This window comes from Notamacropus eugenii, chromosome 4 (genome assembly GCF_028372415.1).
Source record: "Notamacropus eugenii isolate mMacEug1 chromosome 4, mMacEug1.pri_v2, whole genome shotgun sequence".
Taxonomy (NCBI): Eukaryota; Metazoa; Chordata; class Mammalia; order Diprotodontia; family Macropodidae; genus Notamacropus; species Notamacropus eugenii.
Genome location: NC_092875.1, coordinates 18,013,817 through 18,034,171, shown reverse-complemented (window position 1 = coordinate 18,034,171; position 20,355 = coordinate 18,013,817). Strand labels below are relative to the sequence as shown.

Sequence of the window (20,355 nt, the reverse complement as noted above, 5' to 3'; positions counted from 1 at the left end):
TGAAAAAGACAGAAAACAGATTCACTAGTTAAACAATTTAATTTTTTTTAATGAGAGTTGCCCAAAAGTGGATATTGGGATCCTTTCTACTGGAGAGAACCCAGAGATGGGGATAAGAAGTGCCAGATGTGGGAATTGCATCTAGCACCTCTGCCTCAAATCCATCGCTCTTTCCACTGTACCCCAATGCCTCTCTGCAACTGAATCCATTGGACTTACCTATAGATGCCAAGCCAGACAGCAGCCAGATTTTAATGGACCAGCCCCATCCATCCCTCTGCCCCCCAAGGTGCCAAAGGAAGACACACAAAAAATCCATCCCCGAGATCTACAATCGCCACCATTAACATCATATTTATTGTTATTTTGTAGCTCAGTAAAACATATACAGTTATATACAATATGCATGAATACAGAAGACTGCACTTTACATTTTAAAAAAAATGAAAGAAAAATAACACTCAATTTCATGAGCTCTCGTTACAGTCTTCCAACCAAGCATTTCGGAAATGAATTTAACAAGAGTCAAAAAAAAAAAAAAAGATAGCAGGATTGCCTAACACATATCAGAGTTCTGCTCTTGTATTTTACATGTGCAATAAGATTATCAGAAGAGTTGCTATTCAGTACAGAGTACCAGTGTTTGGAGGTTTCCGTTTTGTTTCGCTGTTGTTGACTTTTTTCTTTTCTACATTAACCAAATTTAAAGAAATAACACCCTTTTGCTTAAGACTTGTAAAGCTGTCTGACTGGGGATTGGGGAGAACAGGATTATGGAGAGCAGGAAGGCTCAAACCTTGGAACTCCAGAAACCCAAACACCCAAGGACTAGGAGGAAGGGGGCTGCTCCAACCAGCAGCCTCATGGAAAAAGTTGAAGACAAAATCTGGCTTTCTGCCTTCCTTCCTTGAGCCGTGGAGGAGAAAGAATTCTGGTAGAGAATCCAGATCATCACTAGCCACTAGTTTTCCAAATCTCCACTGGGAATTTAAATAAAGGGGAGAATGAGGCATGGAAGGAAAAAACCAATTCCCATACCTAGACTCAACTGATGGGGATTTTTTTTACCCCTTTCCTTAAATATTGGAAGAGAAACAGAGCTGGCATGCTTGGCAGGTTTGTAGTGGGCCACATGCCTCTTCTCAGAAGTAATTCTGAAAACTCAGTCTTTGAGGGAGATTGTCTGGGCTGTTGGGCCCCTGGGATGAGGAGAATCCTTCCCAAATAAGATAGAAACCAAAAAAAGAGATGAATGGGGGAGGGGGGAAAGATGGGGACCAGAGGGTGTCTCTTCTCCCCCTTCCCATCTGCAAAAGTTCTTTGAAATGAATGATTCAGCTGGTGTAAATAAGTCCTTTCCCACCTCCTACCAATTAACCCCCACCACCACCAAAAAAAAGGAACCAGGCTCTAAGAAGGAAGAAATTTGTAGTTAACTCTTTAAATCTTGTGACCTGGGCAATGGAACATTGAACTCATTCTTAATAAATCAGGATTGAGATTTTTGGGGGGGGGGGGGCAGGCGGCTCAGGCTAAGAGATTATCTGTCATTTCTTATTTGATCCCAGCTTGGTATCTGGAACCCCATTAGCCCACCAGTGGTCTAGGGCACCATAAGGCTTCATTACAGGCATCAATGCCTTCTTCCTAACATCTGTTGGGCCCTTGCCTGCCAGGCCCCAGGTGACAGAACTCAGCCTGGTCATTGGGACCACTGCCATCCGCTAACACACACTCTGGTAAGAAGCAAAGGGAACCCTGGGCTTGTCCCGGCTACACTGATCAGCTCACTTGTATCAATCACCCCTAGTGCTGGGCCTTTGCCAAGGGCACTGAGCCATCCCACAACCAAACATTTTCAGAGGGGAGGAGGGGGAAAACACAAAAAGGAGGAGTCCCAGGAGTTAAAATCAACTTCTCTCTCCACCTCAATTCATGGCTCTCTAAATTCCAACATGGAAGAAGGATCCAAACCATTTGAACCACTCTCCCAACCTAGCATTTCTTTAAGACTTTGCCAGTTTTTACAAGATGTGGCTTTGGGCAGAGGTGGCTCCAAGTATTCAAAGAACAAAAAGACTGTTGTAATCAATCTCTGCCTCACTTTACCTACCCACACCCAACACATCAGAACTTGATGGCCACAGTATTCCTTATTTGTGGATTAGTTTCATGGTGGGAACAGAGGGTGTGTGATAGTAGGAACCGTCAGGCGGTGGCCAGTCTGGGGAATCCAGTCACGCCATTCCTCCTCTTTGGGCCTCAGATCAGGAGGGCTGGAGGAGATCAAGGGTTCTTAAACTGGGGTGCATGGACAGATTTCAGGGGGTCAACAAACTTGGATAGGAAAAAATTACATATTTATTTCAGTATAATAGATTTCCTTTGTAATCCTATGCATTTCATTTTATGCATTTCAAAACAATTCTGACGAAGGATCCCTTTCACCAAACTGGTGCCCAAGGGGACCTAGTCTAGATTAACCTTCTAGGGTTCCTCCCAGATACAAAATCCCATGATGTCTTTACAAGAAGCCTCCCCCACCCCCACTCAACTGTCCCTTTGGTGGTAGAAACTGGGATGGTGCCCAGGGTGTCCAGGACTGTCGGTCACAAAAATTCAATTTATAATGATTTCTGAGGACAGAGGACCAAAGCCTAAAATACTCTTTTGACCCCAAACTGAAGGAGATGAAGGAGGACAGGGGTGGGGGGGGAGAATTAGGCTTTCATTGTGTTTTGTGATTCCTCACACAAGTCAGACCCTTAATGATCACAAGAGAAAACATCATTCAGGAATTAAAATAATAGGGGTTTCTAGTGAAGTCCTGGTGAGAGCAGGGAAATATACTTTTTCCAGATCATTTGCACTGTGAAGCAGAATCCTGTTAAGTCCTCTCTCTCCATTCCTCAGGAACCTGACCCAGACCCTAAGCTGGGGAGGGAAATTATCTGCACACATACACACACCTTACCTAGCTCTGTTCTCCTCTCTTTTGCTTACGTTGTGGGGAGTCACAGTGTAGTGGCCTCCCCAGTTATAATCTATAATTTCACAGATGGAGATGGGGAGAGACCAGAGGGGCCCCTCAGCTCTATCTGTCCCTGGGCAGACTATGGGTACCACAGCCTAGTGATGGCTGTGGGTGTGGTGGAGGTCAGGAAGACTGATTTTATTTTACTGCATCTCTCCCATAATTCTCCTGCCCCTCCCACCTCCAAGGGCTAGAGGGAATTGAGGAAATCCCACATTTCTCAGTTAGACCTCCCCTCTCTCAGATGGCTGCTGTACCTGAACTGTGATTGCAGACTGCAGAGAGTGGGGACCAATGGAAGCCAAAGCAGGACTCCTCTATCCTCTCCCTTCCTTGTCTTGGGGTGCTAGGGCTCCCCCAAGAGCTGCTCCTCAGAAGGCGAAAAGAAAGAGAATGGTAAAACCCTGACACAAGCAACCAACAGCCTGTGAACCAGAGGGATGTTTCAGCTTTAATGGAATGGCACTTTGCAAACCCATTTTCAAGAAGGAATAAAAAAAACAAGGTCTTTTTTTAAGGAACACAAGGGAGAAAGAGGGGGAAACTAGCTACGTCCATGACATCCGCTGTTCTCTTTTCCCTGTTGTCCCCAAAGAAGCAAAGTTCTCCTCCCTTCAGATCAATCGATCCTTCCCATCTAAAGAACAGTAGAAGGGAGAAGAAGACAGACTGGTCAAGGGGGCCTGGGCTGGTGATTCCTGGGTGGAGGGAAACCCATGACCCTACCTCCTCCAGCTCTGGTCCATGGAAGAGGAGGAGGAAGATGGTACATTAGCTCCTTATGATATTGGGCATTGGGAGATCAGTCTCTTTTCCCCCAAAGAACGGTCAAAGAGCAGGGCTCACCTGCAAGTTTAGCTTCTTATAAAAGAAAGACCAAAAGAAAAGGAAAGGAAAGGAGAGAAGAGAGAGGAGAGGAAGGAGGAGAGGAGAGGAAGCAGGCCCCCATGGCACCATTTACATAGGCTATTTTCTTCCCAAAGATAGTGTGGATGGGTGAGGTGGGCCAGCAACACCATGAGAGGAAGAGGAGAGCTAAGGACCAAGCATACTCTTAGTAACCAAAATATCTGTTTTCTTAGAAAAAGGACAAAAAGAAAAAACCCATCAGAGGCTGGACTCAATGGCTAGAGCAGTAACTGTTTGGTTTGTGTCTGATGGAGGGCAGCAGACAACAGTCCAGTGTTGGTAAAGAAGATGGTGATAATTATTTCCACCGTCATTATTCCGGTACCACTGTACTCCAGGATTTCCATTTTAATAAGCACTGAACAAAGCGAAAGGAAACAAAAATAAGAGAGAGAGAGAGAGAGAGAGAGAGAGAGAGAGAGAGAGAGAGAGAGAGAGAGAGAGAGAGAGAGAGAAGGAGGGAAGGAGGGAAGGAGGGAGGGAGAGGGGGAAGGAGGGAAGGAGGGAGGGAGAAGGGGAGAGGGAGAGAGAAGAGATGGAGGAAGGGAGAGGAGAAAGAGAGGGAGGGAGGGGACACAAAGAGGGAGAGAGGAAAGACAGGAGAGAGAGAGAGAGAGAGAGAGAGAGAGAGGGAAGGAGGGAGGGAGAGGGGGAGAGGGAGAGAGAAGAGATGGAGGAAGGGAGAGGAGAAAGAGAGGGAGGGAGGGGACACAAAGAGGGAGAGAGGAAAGACAGGAGAGAGAGAGAGAGAGAGAGAGAGAGAGAGAGAGAGAGAGAGAGAGAGAGAGAGAGACAAAGTCTTTTTTTTTCTTATTATGACATACACCACTCAGACACATAGAAAGATGAAATGGGGGAGCCTTCATCTAAAGGTGTATGCCAAGATTACAGAATTATGGGAAAGAAATCTCTAGCAGGAAAAAAAAAATTAAGCCAAAGTGTGCTAACTGCAGAAGGGTTAACACTGGTAACATACTGTGGCAGACGATTAAAAAAAAAAATCTGAGGTTTACTTTAAATTAACCCTTTCCAGTCCATATGCCACTAAGCAGGTACCAACCTAGAAAAAAATAGTTCACCCAGCAGTAGCGGCCCTTTCAAATTAAAAAGTGGAGCAGGGGGCGGGAGTAAAGGGGGCGGGGGTTGGGGAGGGGAAGGAGGAGATGGGAGATGACCAGAAGGGACAAATCTTTCTTTTGCTTTTCAAGTGAGGGCAGCCACGAAAGTCCCGAATCTGTTGGAGATGTCCGAGTGCAGGGATCTCCACGTGGGCACCGAGGTCCTGCCCTTCGCCTCGCCCACGTCATCCGTGCAGTGGACGGAGAGGCACTGCAGATGGCTGCCAGTCTGCGCCGCGGCCGAGGTCTTGTTCTGGGGGAGGTCGTGGCCTGAAAAGGGTTAACACGAAAGCGTTACTCCAAAAATCAGCTCAGGAAAAACAAGACCAAGTGCATGGGCCTGGGGCAGGGGCAGGGGAGGGTTGGCTTGGGGTCAGAGACTGTTGGAGATGGGCAGAGGGAGGGCAGCATTTTGGGTTTCTCTCTGCCCCTCTCTTCTCAACCAGAACCAAGTGTATTTCTCTCTCTCTCTCTCTCCTGTCTTTCCTCTCTCCCTCTTTGTGTCCCCTCCCTCCCTCTCTTTCTCCTCTCCCTTCCTCCATCTCTTCTCTCTCCCTCTCCCCTTCTCCCTCCCTCCTTCCCTCCTTCCCCCTCTCCCTCCCTCCTTCCCTCCTTCCCTCCCTCTCTCTCTCTCTCTCTCTCTCTCTCTCTCTCTCTCTCTCTCTCATCTTCCTCTCTCTCATCTTCCTCTCTCTCTCTCACCTTCCTCTCTCTCCCTCTCTCTCTCTCCTCTCTCCTCTCTGTGTCTCTCTTCTCTCTGTCTCTCTTCTGTCTCTGTCTCTCTGTCTCTCTCCCCCATATATGCATATGTACATATATACATGTGTATAAAGAGAGAAGTATATAGTCTTTTACGTATAGCTATATATACACATTTGTGTACATTCATATATTTATAAATATATTTTTGTATATGCATTTGCTCTTATTCAGTCTGTGACTGACTCTTTGTGACCCCATCTGGGTTGTGTGTTTTGGGTTTTGTTTTGTTTCTTTTCAAAGATACTAGAGTGTTTTGTCATTTCCTTCTCCAGATCATTTTACAGATGAGGTAAGTGAGGCAAACAGGATTAAGTGACTTGTCCAGGGTCACCCAGCTAGGAAGTATCTAAAGCCAGATTTGAAACCAGGAAGATGAATCTTCCTGCCTCCAGGCCCAGTGCTCTACCCACTGTGCCACATAGATATAAAGAAATGAACATATTCTTAGGAAATGGACAAAAAGAAATTGAGGTATTCACTCAGCTCATCACCAGCCATGTTTTAAGCACCAGCCATGTGCCACACATTCTGTTAGATGCGAGGCTGGATACAGAGACAAAGCAATTTCTCCCCTCAGGGAGCTCACAGTAGAAAGGCTTTGAAGGCTGTATTCCTTTCCCCTATCCAACCCATCGCTCAAAGCAGGCCCAGAAGCCTCAACACCAACCAACCACTGTCTTTTTCCGCCTGTCTGCATCCTACCGAGCTCAGGGCTCCTGCTCCAGGAGGCCCCATCCTTGCACCCCAGTACCTGGCACATTACAGGCATTTAATTAGCTCTGATTGGTTGATTAGTGGGGCAAAAGCAGGGTCCCTACCCTTTGGAAGGAAAGGCCCTGGGGCAGCATTGGGAAAGGCTTCCTGCAGAAGGATGGATTTGAGCTGAGTCTTAACTGGGGTAGGGGTGAGCCATAGAGATGGAGGGTGGGAGAGAGTAGAGAGCAGGAGGCACAGAAAGGAGACGGGTCTACAGAGACTGCATAGAGGGAGGTAGGAAGAACTTTAAAAACCAAACAGAGGATTCCCTATTTGGTTCTGAAGGTAATAGGGAGCCACTGGAGCTTATGGAGTGACATCATCAGATCTGCACCTTAGGAAGCACTCTGGTGTCTGAATGGAGAATTTATTGGAGGGAAGAGAGATCTGAGACAGGCAGGTCCCACTTCCCCACCCCAGTAGCTATTGCAGTGGTCCAGGTGTGAGAAGATGGGGTCCTGTGCCAGGATAGGGGCAGGGTCCAAGAACAGGGGGCATGTTGGAGAGATGGGAGGATAGAAACGATAAGATTTGGCAATGGATTGGATGGTGGGGTTATTAGGAGAGGGAAGTCGAGGATAACCCTGCTGTCTCAAGCCTGAACAAGTGAGAAGATGGCAGTACCCTGGGAAGTAATAGAACTATTGGGAGGGTGTGGGGTTTGAAAAGGAAGATAATGAATTCACTCCGCCTCTCTCATTTCCTCCTCTGGGAAACTGGGGTAATAATGCTTATACCACCTCCCTCCCCAGGATTCTTGGGACATGTTATTCTCTTCCTCATCAATCATTCAACAAACACTTATTAAGCACCTACTGTATGCCAGGAGTTGGGTTAGGCACTGGAAACGCAAATACGAAAAATACACATTCAGAGGGGATACCATCTTCTGGTGAAAATGACCTCTTATGTCCTATTCCATCTCCCATCTCTGGACTTTTTTATAGGTTGGTCCCTCTGTCTGGAACATGCTTCCTACTCACCATAGCAGAAGCTGAAAGGCTCAGCTCAAGAGACCTTTCCAGATTCTCCCAGGTATCTATGCTCTCCACCCCACCTGGCAGGACCCCACTTCTCAGTAGCCCAAGCTACTCTCTCAGAAGTACTTTTCTCATCTGGGAGATCCATATACAGTCAGACATAACCAAATGATAACAAAGTGCTCAATAAATGGGGTTTTTTTAATTCATTCATTTATTTCATTTCATTCTGGGTCACCTGGGTCACTGAGAGATAACGGGTCAAAGGGCCTGTATGGGTCAGATATGAGACTTGAACCCAGGATTCTCTAACTCCTTGGCCTACGGACCTAGAATATTATATGTGATTTTTAAAATGCTTTGTTGATTTCAAATGAATTCAGAATGATGTGTAAAGCTTTAAAACACTACAATACACAAGCTATTACCTTTTCATTTGCTCAGATCTTCCCCTGACTGTGGAAACACCCATGGGCCTCTCCCCAGACACAGTAGCATCCTCTTCTAACCAGGAAGACAGGGTTTCACCCCAATACTCCTGGGTGTCTCATCCCATCCTTCTGACCCCACCCCCAGCCCAGGAGCCCCCCTTTCCACCCTTTCTCAAAGGGATGACTCAGGAGTGCTGGTGGCTGAGTGGGGTGGGGCAGCCCTCCTCATTTCTTAGCTAGCTCCTGAGACAGGCTTAGCAGCTTCTGGCTGATGTCAGCCCCCAGAGCTCTCCACCCTCTCTCCACTGTTTTGTCTCCTCCTAAGAGGCCCCTGAACTAAACCTTCATTTGCTGGGTGGGAGCAAGGCCTCTGAGGCTCAGAAGAGCAGGTGGCCTCAGGTTCCTCCTGAAAAAATGCAATGGGCTGGCATCAGTAACCTCTTAGACCCCCTCCCAGCTTGGATTCTTATGTTCCTTGGGAGAAGACCTTAGAACAAAGAGTGGAAGAATTGGTGGGAACCTTGGAACATGGAATATGTGAGAAGGGTCTTAGAATACGGAATATCAGAGCTGGAAGGACCGTAGAATAGAAAACAATCAGGGCCAGGAGGAATGTTAGAACAGAGAATATTAGAACTGGAAGGGATCTTAGAACAGGGAATGTCAGGGCTGGGAGGGACCCTAGAGGTCCCAGTCCTTTGTTTTACAGGTGACAAAGCTCAGGCCTAGAAACAGAAAGAGACTTACCAAAGGTCCTGCCACACATCAGTGGCATGCTGTGACCTGTGACCTGAACCCCAGTCTCCCTCCTCCCAGAGCAGCATTGTTGAGGACCCCTCGCTGAAAATTAAAGGGGCCTTTCTTTGGTGTTTTTAGACCCCAGAAGTACCTACAGCCAGAGTCAGCCTTTCTGGCCACTGCCATGTTGGACAGATCCTGGAAGGTTCCCCAATCTAAAAGGGCCCCTCTATATCCACTAAACACTTGAGGTTCTTCGAGGCAAACAGAAATTTGGGTTAAGGAGTTTTATCTATTAACATGCAAATACACTGGGTATGATAGTTATGGTATGATAGTAAGGTTCTTTCAGTCATTCACATTTTAGTATAATTGAATTCCATTTGGTTGCTTTTCTCCTACTACCTGCATTGAAAAGCATGGAATCACAGATTATGGGGTCAAAAGAGACCTCTGAGACCAGCCAGTCCAAGCCCCTTCATTTTACAGATGAGGAAACTGAAGTCAAGAGAGGTATCCAGAATCACCTAGTAGGTGACAGAGGTGGAATCTGAACCCAGGCCTTCCAGATTCCAAATCTGATGATGGACTTGATATAAGAAAAAACATTTAGAGCTGTCCCCAAGGGAATGGGTCTCTCAGGGGGTAGAAGATGCCCCATCACTGCAGTTCTCTGAGAACAGGCTGATGTGCACTTGCTGGGTATGTACCAGAGAGGGAATTCTTGCTTCAATAGGAGTTGGTCTGGGTGATATCTGAGCTCTCTCCTAACTTGCAGAGTCTGTGATTCTATATTGGGGGAAGGAGGAGATCAAATTTTGGATCTGGGGTGGGATGGAGACCTGAAGCCAGGGATTCTGGGCAGTCAGAACCATGAGTGGGACAAGAAGGGTTAGGAAAAGGGAGAGGAAGACCCCAAAAGTGAACTCACTGCCTTCCCCCATGATTCCCAGGGCCAGACCTGCCTTCAGCCCCTCAAATAGAACCCCTTACTGGGTTTTCCTCCCACTGCACATCCCCAGAGATCAGAGCTGCTGGGTATAATGGGACAAAGTACCAAAGGTCAGGAGGCTCCGAGAAACTGGGAAGAGCTTTCCTAGAAACTTGGAGCTAACAAACATAGAGTATAAGACTGGGATGTCACAATAACCACTGGCCCATTTACTCCACATCCAGCCTTTTCCTAAAAGGGATGGAGAGTGAGCTCCCCAGCCCCAAAAGGATAGAAGGAGAGGGAGATGTTTCAGGATGACGTCTAGGTTGGAGATTCATGAATCGAGCAGTCGGTGTAGACTGAATGTCCTCAGAAGTTCCTACCAGGATCCAAAGACAAAGAGCCAGGGGGTGAGAAAAAAATCAGAACAGGGGGATGTGGGTGGGGGAACAGTATTAATTCTGTCACTGACCTGGGGTGGCTCCAGCTTCCTGAAAGTCCTGGAGAGATTTCCCCTAAGTACAAAGGAAGCTGCCTAACCAGCTTATGGAAGAAAGCAAGGCCCTCCCTAGGTAATCCCAGGTGGTGTTGGCATTCTGGCAGTCCTTGGGGGATGCCAGGGGCCCCCAGTTCCACCTGGTAGGCAGGCAGCCAACTGCCCTTGTGCCTAGAGCCAGGAAGACTTTATGGAGGATAAGCTCCATGAGCTAAGAATTCAGCTTTACTGCTGTCCTTGGTTACAGGATTAGCCCAGCGGCCTATAGCGCCATGCTGCTGGTGCCAAAGTGAGTAGGATCCATCCCTTTCTGCCTAGGCCGGGGTTGCTCCAGCCCATGATCACTGGCAAACCCCCTGACCCCAAGCCTGCCTTCTCACAAAGGAAGAGAACGATGAGGGAGTACAGACGAGTCAGTACAAACTCATCCCTACTTCTGGAGGCAAGGTGCAAACACCCACTCCCCTACCCCCAATGTGGAAAAGCAGAAATGTCTCCATATAGGAAGCAAACACCTGCAGGGAAACAGAGGCTTGGGAGCCCCAGGTAAGATCAAGCTAAAAGAATATATAGAAAACTTGTCCAACAGAAAACTGCTGCCAACCAAGAATGGCCCTACTAGTATGGAAAGTGAGGGTGACCAAAGCTTAGAGATCCCTAAGGCTCCTTCCAGCTCCAACATTTCCTATTAGGAATCTTAGAGTCTGGAAAAAGCTACATAATGTCAGAGGTAGATGTGACCCAGGAGACCTTCTGGGACAAATGCCATATTTTACCAATGGGGAAACTAAGTCACAGACCATAGGAACAAGTTGCCCACGGTCCTAGCAGAGCTCCTGTCTCTCAGGGCCCTTCTTTCCATTTCCCCTACTGCAGTTGCTGCTGAGGGAAGGCTATTCATATCAGAGAGTGGATTGTGTTACTGAGGGAGTTCTGAGAGTATATAGAGGTTGTGGTGTCTCCTTTCCCAAGATGACATTTCTGAGTGGAAGGAGATTTTTGTTCAACCCTGCATGCAAGGAGGAAAGAGTTAGGGCAAAAAGGCCCCTCCTGGAAAAGAGTCTAGGACCAGCCATAGTCAAATTCAACAAACACACATTATGCTTTTGCTGTATGCAGAGCGCTGATGCTGGGGAGATCCAAAGGACTTTCTTCTGAGATCACCTTGAATTGATCTTTCATTTATCTCATGTTACCTAGTTATTTGCATGTTGTCTCCCCCAGAACATGAGCTTCTCAAGAGCAGAAAGTGCTGTTGCCTTTTCTGGTATCTCCCATGCTTTGTAGGGTTATACTTCTCATACTGTAAGTGATTAATAAATGCTTATTGATTGACTACAAAGATCAGAGAAAGTAGGATCATAGGGTTTGGGGTTGGAAATGAGGAAACTAAAGTCTATTATCAAGGGGAAGTGACTTGTCCAAGGTCACACAGGTAATAAATAGCAGAACTGATATTTGAACTCAGGTCCTATGGTTCTAAAAAGAATTATAATAAGAATAATGGATAGCATTTCTACAGTGCTTTAAAGTTTGCAAGGTGCTTTACAAATATTATTTTATCCTCACAGCAACACTGGGAGGTAGGTGCTATTATTATCCTCATTTTACAGATGAGGAAACTGAGACAGGCCATGATCAAGTGACTTTCCTAGAGTCACACAGGTAGTCACTTTTGAACTCAGGTCTTCCTGACTCCAAGTCCAGTATCTCTATCCACCGCACCACCTAGCTGTCTCTGCTCTCATAGAGGTCCCAGGCCAGTGGGCTAAGGGTAACAAATGCTATTGCACAGTGGTATAATGGATGGAGGACTGATCTTGGAATCACAATTCCTGGCCATCAAGTCCTGGCTCTAACACAGACTGATGGTAGGATGCTGGGCTCGTTCCAAGCCATCCTCTAAGACTAGACGTTACAGGCTTACTCTTCTGCATCACTACATCACTGAAAGGAGTTTCCACACAGAGTTCTCCCGCAAGGATAAAATCATAGTTTCAGACCAAAAATGAAAAAAAAAAATCATAAAACATCCAAGCTGGAAGGGACCCCCTCAGGGACCCATCTAGGCCAGAACAAGTATCCCATCTCAGAAGACCTCTGGGCCCCTGCTTGAGTGGTGAGGAAATGCCTCTTTCCCAAAGCAGTCCACTCATTCCACTTTGGAAAAGCTTTTCTATAAGTGCCCAAGCAAAATGTCATTCCTGATAAAGGTCACTCTGGAAAAGCCTCCAGGAACATAGAGAAGCACTAGGGGAGAAGGCCTCTGGGAAGAGAGAGCATCGGCACAGGCTTTGGAAGGAGGCTCCGTTCTGAATTCCCATCCAAGAGCCCACTCCTCCTCTGATCCGGGCGAGCCAGCCACCTTGACCTGGCTTGTGACGGCTCAGCCTGCCTGGCCCAGCCCCAATCTCCCCGTGAAGCTTCTTCTCTCTCACAAAGAAAGGCTTCATTCAAAGGGCTGGGACACTTGAGCCTGCTTTTGTTCCAGCTGAAATTGGAAACCAAGGGCAAGGTGATGAAATAATAATATTTGTGTATAATAATATCGACATACATAATACAGATCAAATATTTAGAAAGAGGATTTGACATAATAGAACCTGGGTTTGAATCCCAAGCTCTTCTCCCACCTGGGATAAGCTCCTTTCCCTTTCTAGGCCTCAGTTTCTTGCCCTGAAAAGTGGGGGGACTGAAAGGTTGCACTAGATGGCCTTTATGGCTCAGTGGAAAGAACACTGAATTTGGAGTCAAAAGACCTAGGTTCGAATTCCAGCACTGCTAATGACTAGTCAAGTAATTTAAATTCTCTGATCCTCATCTGTAAAAAATGACTAGTTTTTGGAGGAGGAAATGGGAGAGGACTGGAGACCAGGAGTCCTGGGGTCCCTCCTAGTTATGACTCTCTGATCCTATGAGTCCTTCTAGCACGAAATCCTAAGTTCTAGACCTGGAGTCAGGGAGATACCAAGTCCAATCCCCCCTCAAAAATTTAGCAGGTGGGACCAAGGACAAGTTATATGGACCTCAGTTTCCTTTTCTGTAAAATGAGATGGGGGACCCTGAGGCCTCTTAAAGTCCCTCCCAGTCCTCAATCCTCTGACTTTTTCTTTGTATAATGATATCTGGGTCTCAGTAATGCCTGAGTATGTAATGGTTTGGAAGGGGACCTTTGGAATTTCTCATCTCATTTAATCTCCACCACACCCTGATGTGGTGAAAGAAGGGCTGAGTGAGGAGACCAAAAAAAAACCCTCCCTCTGGGGCTGGGCCTAGGTCTAAGCTAAAGACAGGCTCTGCATGACCTTGAGCCAGTCTGTGTCCTTTCCCTGGGCATCCAAAATAGGGATGATAACAGTCAAGAAAAGCATTTATGATGGGATAAAGGGACCCCTCTTCATGAGTTCAGATCAGGGCTCAGATACCTTCTCGCCGAGAGACCCTGGGCATGTCATTTCAACCTGTTTGCCTTGGTTTACTCTTCTGTAAAATGGGCTAGAGAAGGAAATGACCAACCACTCCAGCATCTCTGCCAAGAAAACCCCAAATGGGGTCAAGAAGAGTCAGACATGACTGAAAATGACTGAACAACAGATATTTTTGAAGCATTTATGAGCACTGTGCTTGGCACAGTGGTAAGGGAGGGATGGTTGGGGGGAGGGGGTTACAAAGCCAAAAAATCGGGAAACACAGAGCCAGAAAGGAACTCAGGGAGCATCTAGTTCAACTCCCTCCTTTCACAGATGAAGAAACCAAAGCCCAGCCCCATCAGCAGAATTTGAATCCAGATCTGGGTCTGCCCTCAAGGAAAGAAAAGTGAAGGGTATAAAGATCTGTGTAGCACTTACTAAGTGCAACACAATAACCCTCACAATAACCCTGCAAAGCAGGAACCATTATTATCCTTATTTTACAGTTAATAAAACTAAGACAAACAGGTTAAAGTGATTTTCCCAAGGTCACACAACCGGTAAGTGTCTAAGGCTGGATTTGAACTTGGGTCTTCCTGATTCTATGCTATAAAATGCTGCTTCAAGTTCGGGGTGGGGAAAATTGAATTGACTCCTCAACTTCTGTGGTTCCAATTTCTCTGGCATATCTTGTTTTCCTCCTGACAGGACCTTGCACATAGTAGGTACTTTGAATGAATAAATGAAGACCCTATTATCCCCATTTCACAAAGAACCAGGCAGAAATTTCATTTGGAGTCTCTGGAGTAAAAGCCCAAGGACACCAGGCTCCCTTTTCTCCCATCAATTCTGTTCCAAAAACCCTCAGAGACTCCCAGCATTTTAGAGGGGAATGAGCCTCAAGGACCACCTCATCCAACCCATGGCCACAAAAGAATCCCTGAAATGGCCTCTAACACTACCAGTTTGGGGCTGCGCACAGCTCTGGATCTGGAGTCAGTAGAGACCTGCCCCTGTCATTTGATATGTGACCCAAGCAAGTCAGTTAAATCTCTGAGCATCAATTTCCTTATCTTTAAAATGGGGATAATAAACAATCCTGAAGGGTTTTGGTCATGAACCAACAAGACAATGGATGACTCTTGCTGTCCTTGACAAGCAGCCATTCACCCATCCTTTGGATACCCCTACGAAGGGGTGTCTGGGGTGCTCCACTGCACCTTTGGATATCTCTAAACAATAGGAAATCTCTCATTACATGGAGCCCATATCTATCTCTAGGCAACATTGCCCCATGACTCCTTGCTCTTCTCTCTGGAGTCAAACAGAACAATGCTAATCGTCTTCCATATGACTGGCCTTCAAATACTGGACCCCCTATGAGTCTTCTCTCCTCCATGCTGAACAGCCCCTGTTCCCTCATCTCATTCTTATATGTCCTAGATTCAAGGCCCACTGAACATTTTCCATTTTTCTAGACCATCTATAGAGAGAACTTGTAGAATTCCCTTCCACCAAACACACTGGCCACTGACCCATAACTTAGGACCTCACTGAGCTGCCCTGGACGGGAAGTCAGCCATGGTCCATGGAGTATGGATCAGACAAGTCTTGAAATGAGATTTCCTCTAGACACAACCTTCTTATCATCCTTGCCCTGCCTAAACCACCTCCCCTGAACGACCAATTCAGATGTGGCCTGGCCAGAGCAAAGACAGGACAGCTCCCTCCCTCCCCTGGGCTCCAAGCCTCTGTTCCATGGCCCAAACCACCATTGCTTCATCCTGCCGACTCCCCCCCTTCCAAGCAGACCATTCTCCTTAGGTCACCTCTAACTCACAAAGAATCTCACGGGTGGATGAGGAAAAATGAATAATCCAGTTGTCAACTCCAATCTTCAAAACCTAAGATTCAAAGGCACTTGAACAATTAACAACGTTTTCTCCATACAGAGAAACTTAAAGGGTATTATTGTTGGCCTATTAACAGCTGCCTGGTAGTGGCTCTGGGGATCCAGACATGGAAGAGATCTTCCATGAGAGGTACACAGGCCAACCCCATCTTTTTACAAAGGCCTGGAGAGGGGACATGACATGCCCACAGTTATCCAGATATTAAGTAGCTAAATCAGGATTTGAACTCAGATCCACTGTCTCTAACTCCAGAATCCTTTTCACACCTTTATATTTCTATAGTCTGGCTCAATGTATACAAAATCGTCTATAACCATAAAACACCATATGGATTCAATTCAATTGGATGAGAATTTATTAAGCCCCTACCATCAGAGAGGCCCTAGACATACAAAAACAGAAAGCAGGCCCTGTCTTCAGGGAGCTTAATTCATGTATTATCCCCTCAGGGGGATAATACATGTTGTATGGACCAGTGAAAGGGTTCTGGATAGAGTCACAGGAGCCAGATCCAGCTTCCACTTCTGACCCTTACTAGCTCTGTGACATATGATCTCTCCCAGCTCTGACTTTCCCTGTTCTAGGCCCCTCCCAGCTCTAACATTCCATGTTCTGAAATCACCCCCATCCCCAATTTATCCTGAATTTACCTTGGTTGTACATAGCTGTTTGCATGTTGTCTCTGCATTGGACTATAAGCTCCTTGAAGGCAGGGTAGTCTTTTACCTTTGTATCCCTAGCTCTCTATACAGTGCCTGGCACATAATAGGGGATTAATACATGTTTGCTGATTGTTTGATGGACAGTATCTAGGCAGTCCCCAAATTACAAATAGATTCTGCTTCAAAAGTTTTGTTTCTAAGTCATTTCTTTGAAACTCAGGACACATTTCCTCCTAGAAATCGCTTTATAAAATAGACCTTGACCAACTTCTACTTCTCTATGTTCTAGCCTATTGGCAAATTTTTAATTATCTTCCCCAGCCTGGCCAGATTTGAAGTCAAAGGATCTGGTTTCAAATCCCCACTGCGTGACCTCAGACAAGTCACTTAACTTTTCAAGTCCTCAGTTTCCCTATCTGTAAAATAAGATGGCCAATAAGACTTCTAGCTCAAGAGCTACAAATCCTCTAAAAATTCTCTAGTCAATGAATATGCCTCAGTTTCCCATGCAACAAGAATTCTCCAATCAATCTGAAGTTTCACCTTGACAATCAATCGGTATGTTTCAATTCCTCAATAAGTATGCCATATCTCTCTAGCAAAGGAATAAATCACCCCTCCACATCCAATCAGAAAACCACAGCTCTCTCGCCAATAATAAACCCAACTGCCCAGCCAAGAATCTATGCTTCCTTAGCCATTAAGTGAGCCACATCTCTAGCCCACTAAAATAAATAAATAAATAACCTCTCCAACCAATCAGTAAGCCATATCTTTCTAGCCAATTAAAAAAAACCCACCACTCCAGCCAATCTGTAGACCACACCTTTCACATCCAATCAGTAAACCACATATTTCTAGCCAATAAAAAAGCAATACCTCTCTATCCAGTCTGAAGACCAGCCTCTCTACATCTATAGCAAGCCACAGCTCTCTGATCACTGGGTAAACCACATTTTTTCCTAATAATAAACCCCACCTCCCAGACAATGAACTACACTTCTTAAGCCAATCAGTAAACTACTTGTCTCTCAATAATGGCTAAACCATTCTTCCTTAGCCCATCTGGGAATGGCATCTCTCTAGACAAGGAGCAAGTTAAATTTCCTACTAATTTGCCTACCAATGAATGAATTTCACTTCTCTAGCCAATGACGCAGCCACAACACTTCTGCCCAACAGTGAGCCACACTTCGCAGACAATCAGCATTCCAATGTATTTGGGAACTCTAGCATCTCAGCCTGTATCCAATCAGGTGTTACCTACCTAAGTAACTGTGTTTTCATCATCACTCCTTCTGATGACCTAGAAGTCAGGTCTCAATTCAGAGACCTTCTGCAGTGTCCCCTCCAGGCCCAGCAGAACCTGACTGGGGGCCAGAGAATTCTGGTGTTATTGCTTTTGGGTTGGGCCAGAATAATTCCAACATGGCGCAGCTGCCAATGGGCCACCTGGAAATCCTGAAGGGCAGGGCAGCCTTGCCACTGTTAATGCCTCCAGATCTTCCTGGGAGCCATGAAAAAGCTTGCCTCCCGATGAGCCAACACAGTCCCCTCCTCCTGGCTGGTGCCAGGCAGCCAGATGTCAAGAAGGAGCAGTGCTTGGCCCCAACGAATAATGTCTCATTGACTGGGGCAGCTGCCAGCCACGAGCCCTGTCATTAGCACCTGATAACACAGCAATCATGGGTCCCCCTGCTGTCGTATTTCCAAGTGCTTTTCAAAGCTGAGCTTTGGAGTGTTCTGATCATCAACAGAGGCCTTCCTTGTGGGCAGCCAAGAGGCAACAACATACTAGCTATGCCCCTGGTACGGGCAGAACCTTCTGTCCTGGAGCTCAGAGGGTGTACTCTCCTCACAGCCTCTACACTCCCCCCAGGACTCCTCATGCCATGGTGGTGGCTTCCTATGAAACTGCAGAGCAGAAAGGTTTGTGCCTGGCATTCTCCTTGCCTCCCCCTCACAACTGGAACCTTCCACCTGCCTCATTCTATCACCTGAACTGTAACCAATTCTCCCAGAGACTTGATGGCAGCCAGGTGTCATCGCCCACCAAAGGGCAGACACCTGTTTAAGGTTTAAGACCATCTCCCCTCCCATGGCATTTGTACCAGGCCCAGGTCTGCCATAAACTCTCTGTGACTTCAGGCAAGTCATTTTTTTCTTACTGATTGTGGGATATGGATTAGATTATTTCCAAAGTCCCTCTCAGCTGGGAGAGTTCATATTCTAAGCTCCCTCCCAACTCTGACATTCTCTGTCCTAAGGCCCCTGCCAGCTCTGATGTTCCCTGTTCTAAGTTTTAATAGTGCCAACTTTTGACATTCCTATGTTCTGTCCTTCCTTCTAGAAGCCAAAATTGTATGATTCTAACAATGAATCCCTAACACATAAAAGCTTTCCAGACCCAAAATAATGAATCCCTACTGTTAGAATCTCGAGTCTCTTGAGACCATGGAAGGGCTATTTGGGAGATGGGAGTAACCTTCTATGCCCTTCAAACCACACTTCTGTCCTCCAGCGCTTCATCAGGCCAGTAACCTCCTATGACACAGTCACAACATTGCTAAGACTATTACAGCTACTGACCTCTGCACATGGTGAATGGGCTTACGCCTTCTCATGGGATCAGAACCTGAGTTACAAGGGATCTCAAGACCCCGACTGGTCCAAGAAAGTTCCCTGCCCTCCGATAGGTCTTGTATGAAGATCTCCATTTCCCAGATGAAGCAGATGAGACCCACAGGGATTTTGTGATTTACCCAAAGGTCACATAGCCATTTATTGGTGATTTGATTTCAGGCATCCTGTTATAGTGTGGTCAAGAAAGACCTGGGTTCAGAACCCATGTGTTATGCTCACCTAACCTGAACCAACTCAGCTTTCCTCTCTAGACCTCGGTTTCCTCATCTGTAAAACGAGGGGTTGAACTATAATGTCTCTGAGGTTCCTTCTAATTCCTGGCATTCAAGCCCCCAGCAAATTTGTAGGAAAGAATCATAGAATTGAGGGAGTCAGCAGGGGCCTTTAGAAGTCAACCTCTTACAAGCTGAGGAAGTCTGGTTCAGACATCAAGTTTGATTTTAGGAACACTGGGCCTTTGGAAGATAATAATAAAATCTCATTAATTTGGCCTTTCCCAGTAAAAAAATAAAATAAAAGTTGCTCTAACTCCTGCATCCAAGCTGGAAGGTATTAGATTTTTTTTTTTTAATGGAAACTGCTAAGTCACTTTCTTGGTCTTTTCAAAATACCCCACTGCATACAACTGACGTCAGCAAACGTTTACTGAACATTTCTATATAAGGCACTGGGTAGGGGGCAGGCTGGAAATTGATGACCAGGAGGGGTCAACAAGCCCACCTGAGCTGGGATGTGCTAATTACAAACCATTCTTCTCTGTTCAATAAAGCAGGACCTCTAACAGGCAATACTTAGACCGTTGGGGCTCTGGTGAGTGATATGTCCTATCCATGAAACAATGTTCCGTAGGAGAAGCTGGTTCTGTTGTAGAAATGCTATAAACAGAACAGCAAGGAGATTGATGACCAGGCAAGTCCACCCCACTAGGGCTTAAGCACTAGCTCCAATGGTCATTGATCTTTTGATTTATATCTTTAGGCAGCCAGCCAAATATCCCTACCCTGTGGTTCCATGACATTATGGTGGGACTTGGTTATGTTACGCTATTGATGTTACCATAAAATGAAATTGGGCCTTAAAAAAAAGCTATATTGGGTTTGATCTAAAAGATCATAGAGTTAAAGCTTGTAGGAATCTCAGATCACCCAGTGCAGACCACAGCTTTTACAGATAAGGAAAATGAGGTTCATGAAAGGTAAAGGACTTGCCTAAAGCCACACAGAGAATGAGAGACAAAGCCAGGATTTGAATCCAGGGCTTCTAGCTCCCAAGTCCAGGGCTCTCACCACTGTACCCTCACTCTCCTTCTATCCTCCTATCCCAAATAATAATGCTGCTCCAACTTTTTTTTTTTCTGTATAACTTGGACACATCTCATACATAGTCATCTCCTTCCTGGAGGAAGGGAGGAAGCTTACCAAGTTGTTTTTCTTGCTGGTTAGTTCATGTAAATGGCTTTCCCTTTTCTCAGAGTGTTCCTTACTTCAAAAAAAAAAAAGAGAGAAAACCACAAGATGTTGATAGAACACATGAGCAGAATGGGCCTTCTGGTCGACCCCCTCACTTTAT

At 46.1% G+C, this 20,355-nt stretch overlaps 1 protein-coding gene across 2 annotated transcripts in view; it reads right to left on the bottom strand.

Moving 5' to 3' along the window:
* Nucleotides 1–338: 338 nt before the first annotated feature.
* MN1 (MN1 proto-oncogene, transcriptional regulator) overlaps nt 339–20,355 on the bottom strand; it is a 65,085-nt gene continuing 45,068 nt past the window's right edge. For both annotated transcript variants that reach the window (XM_072600077.1, XM_072600078.1), the window contains exon 2: nt 339–5,331. In XM_072600077.1, coding sequence (XP_072456178.1) covers nt 5,147–5,331 — 185 coding nt within the window. In that variant the 3' untranslated portion in view covers nt 339–5,146. The remainder of the gene's footprint in view (nt 5,332–20,355) is intronic.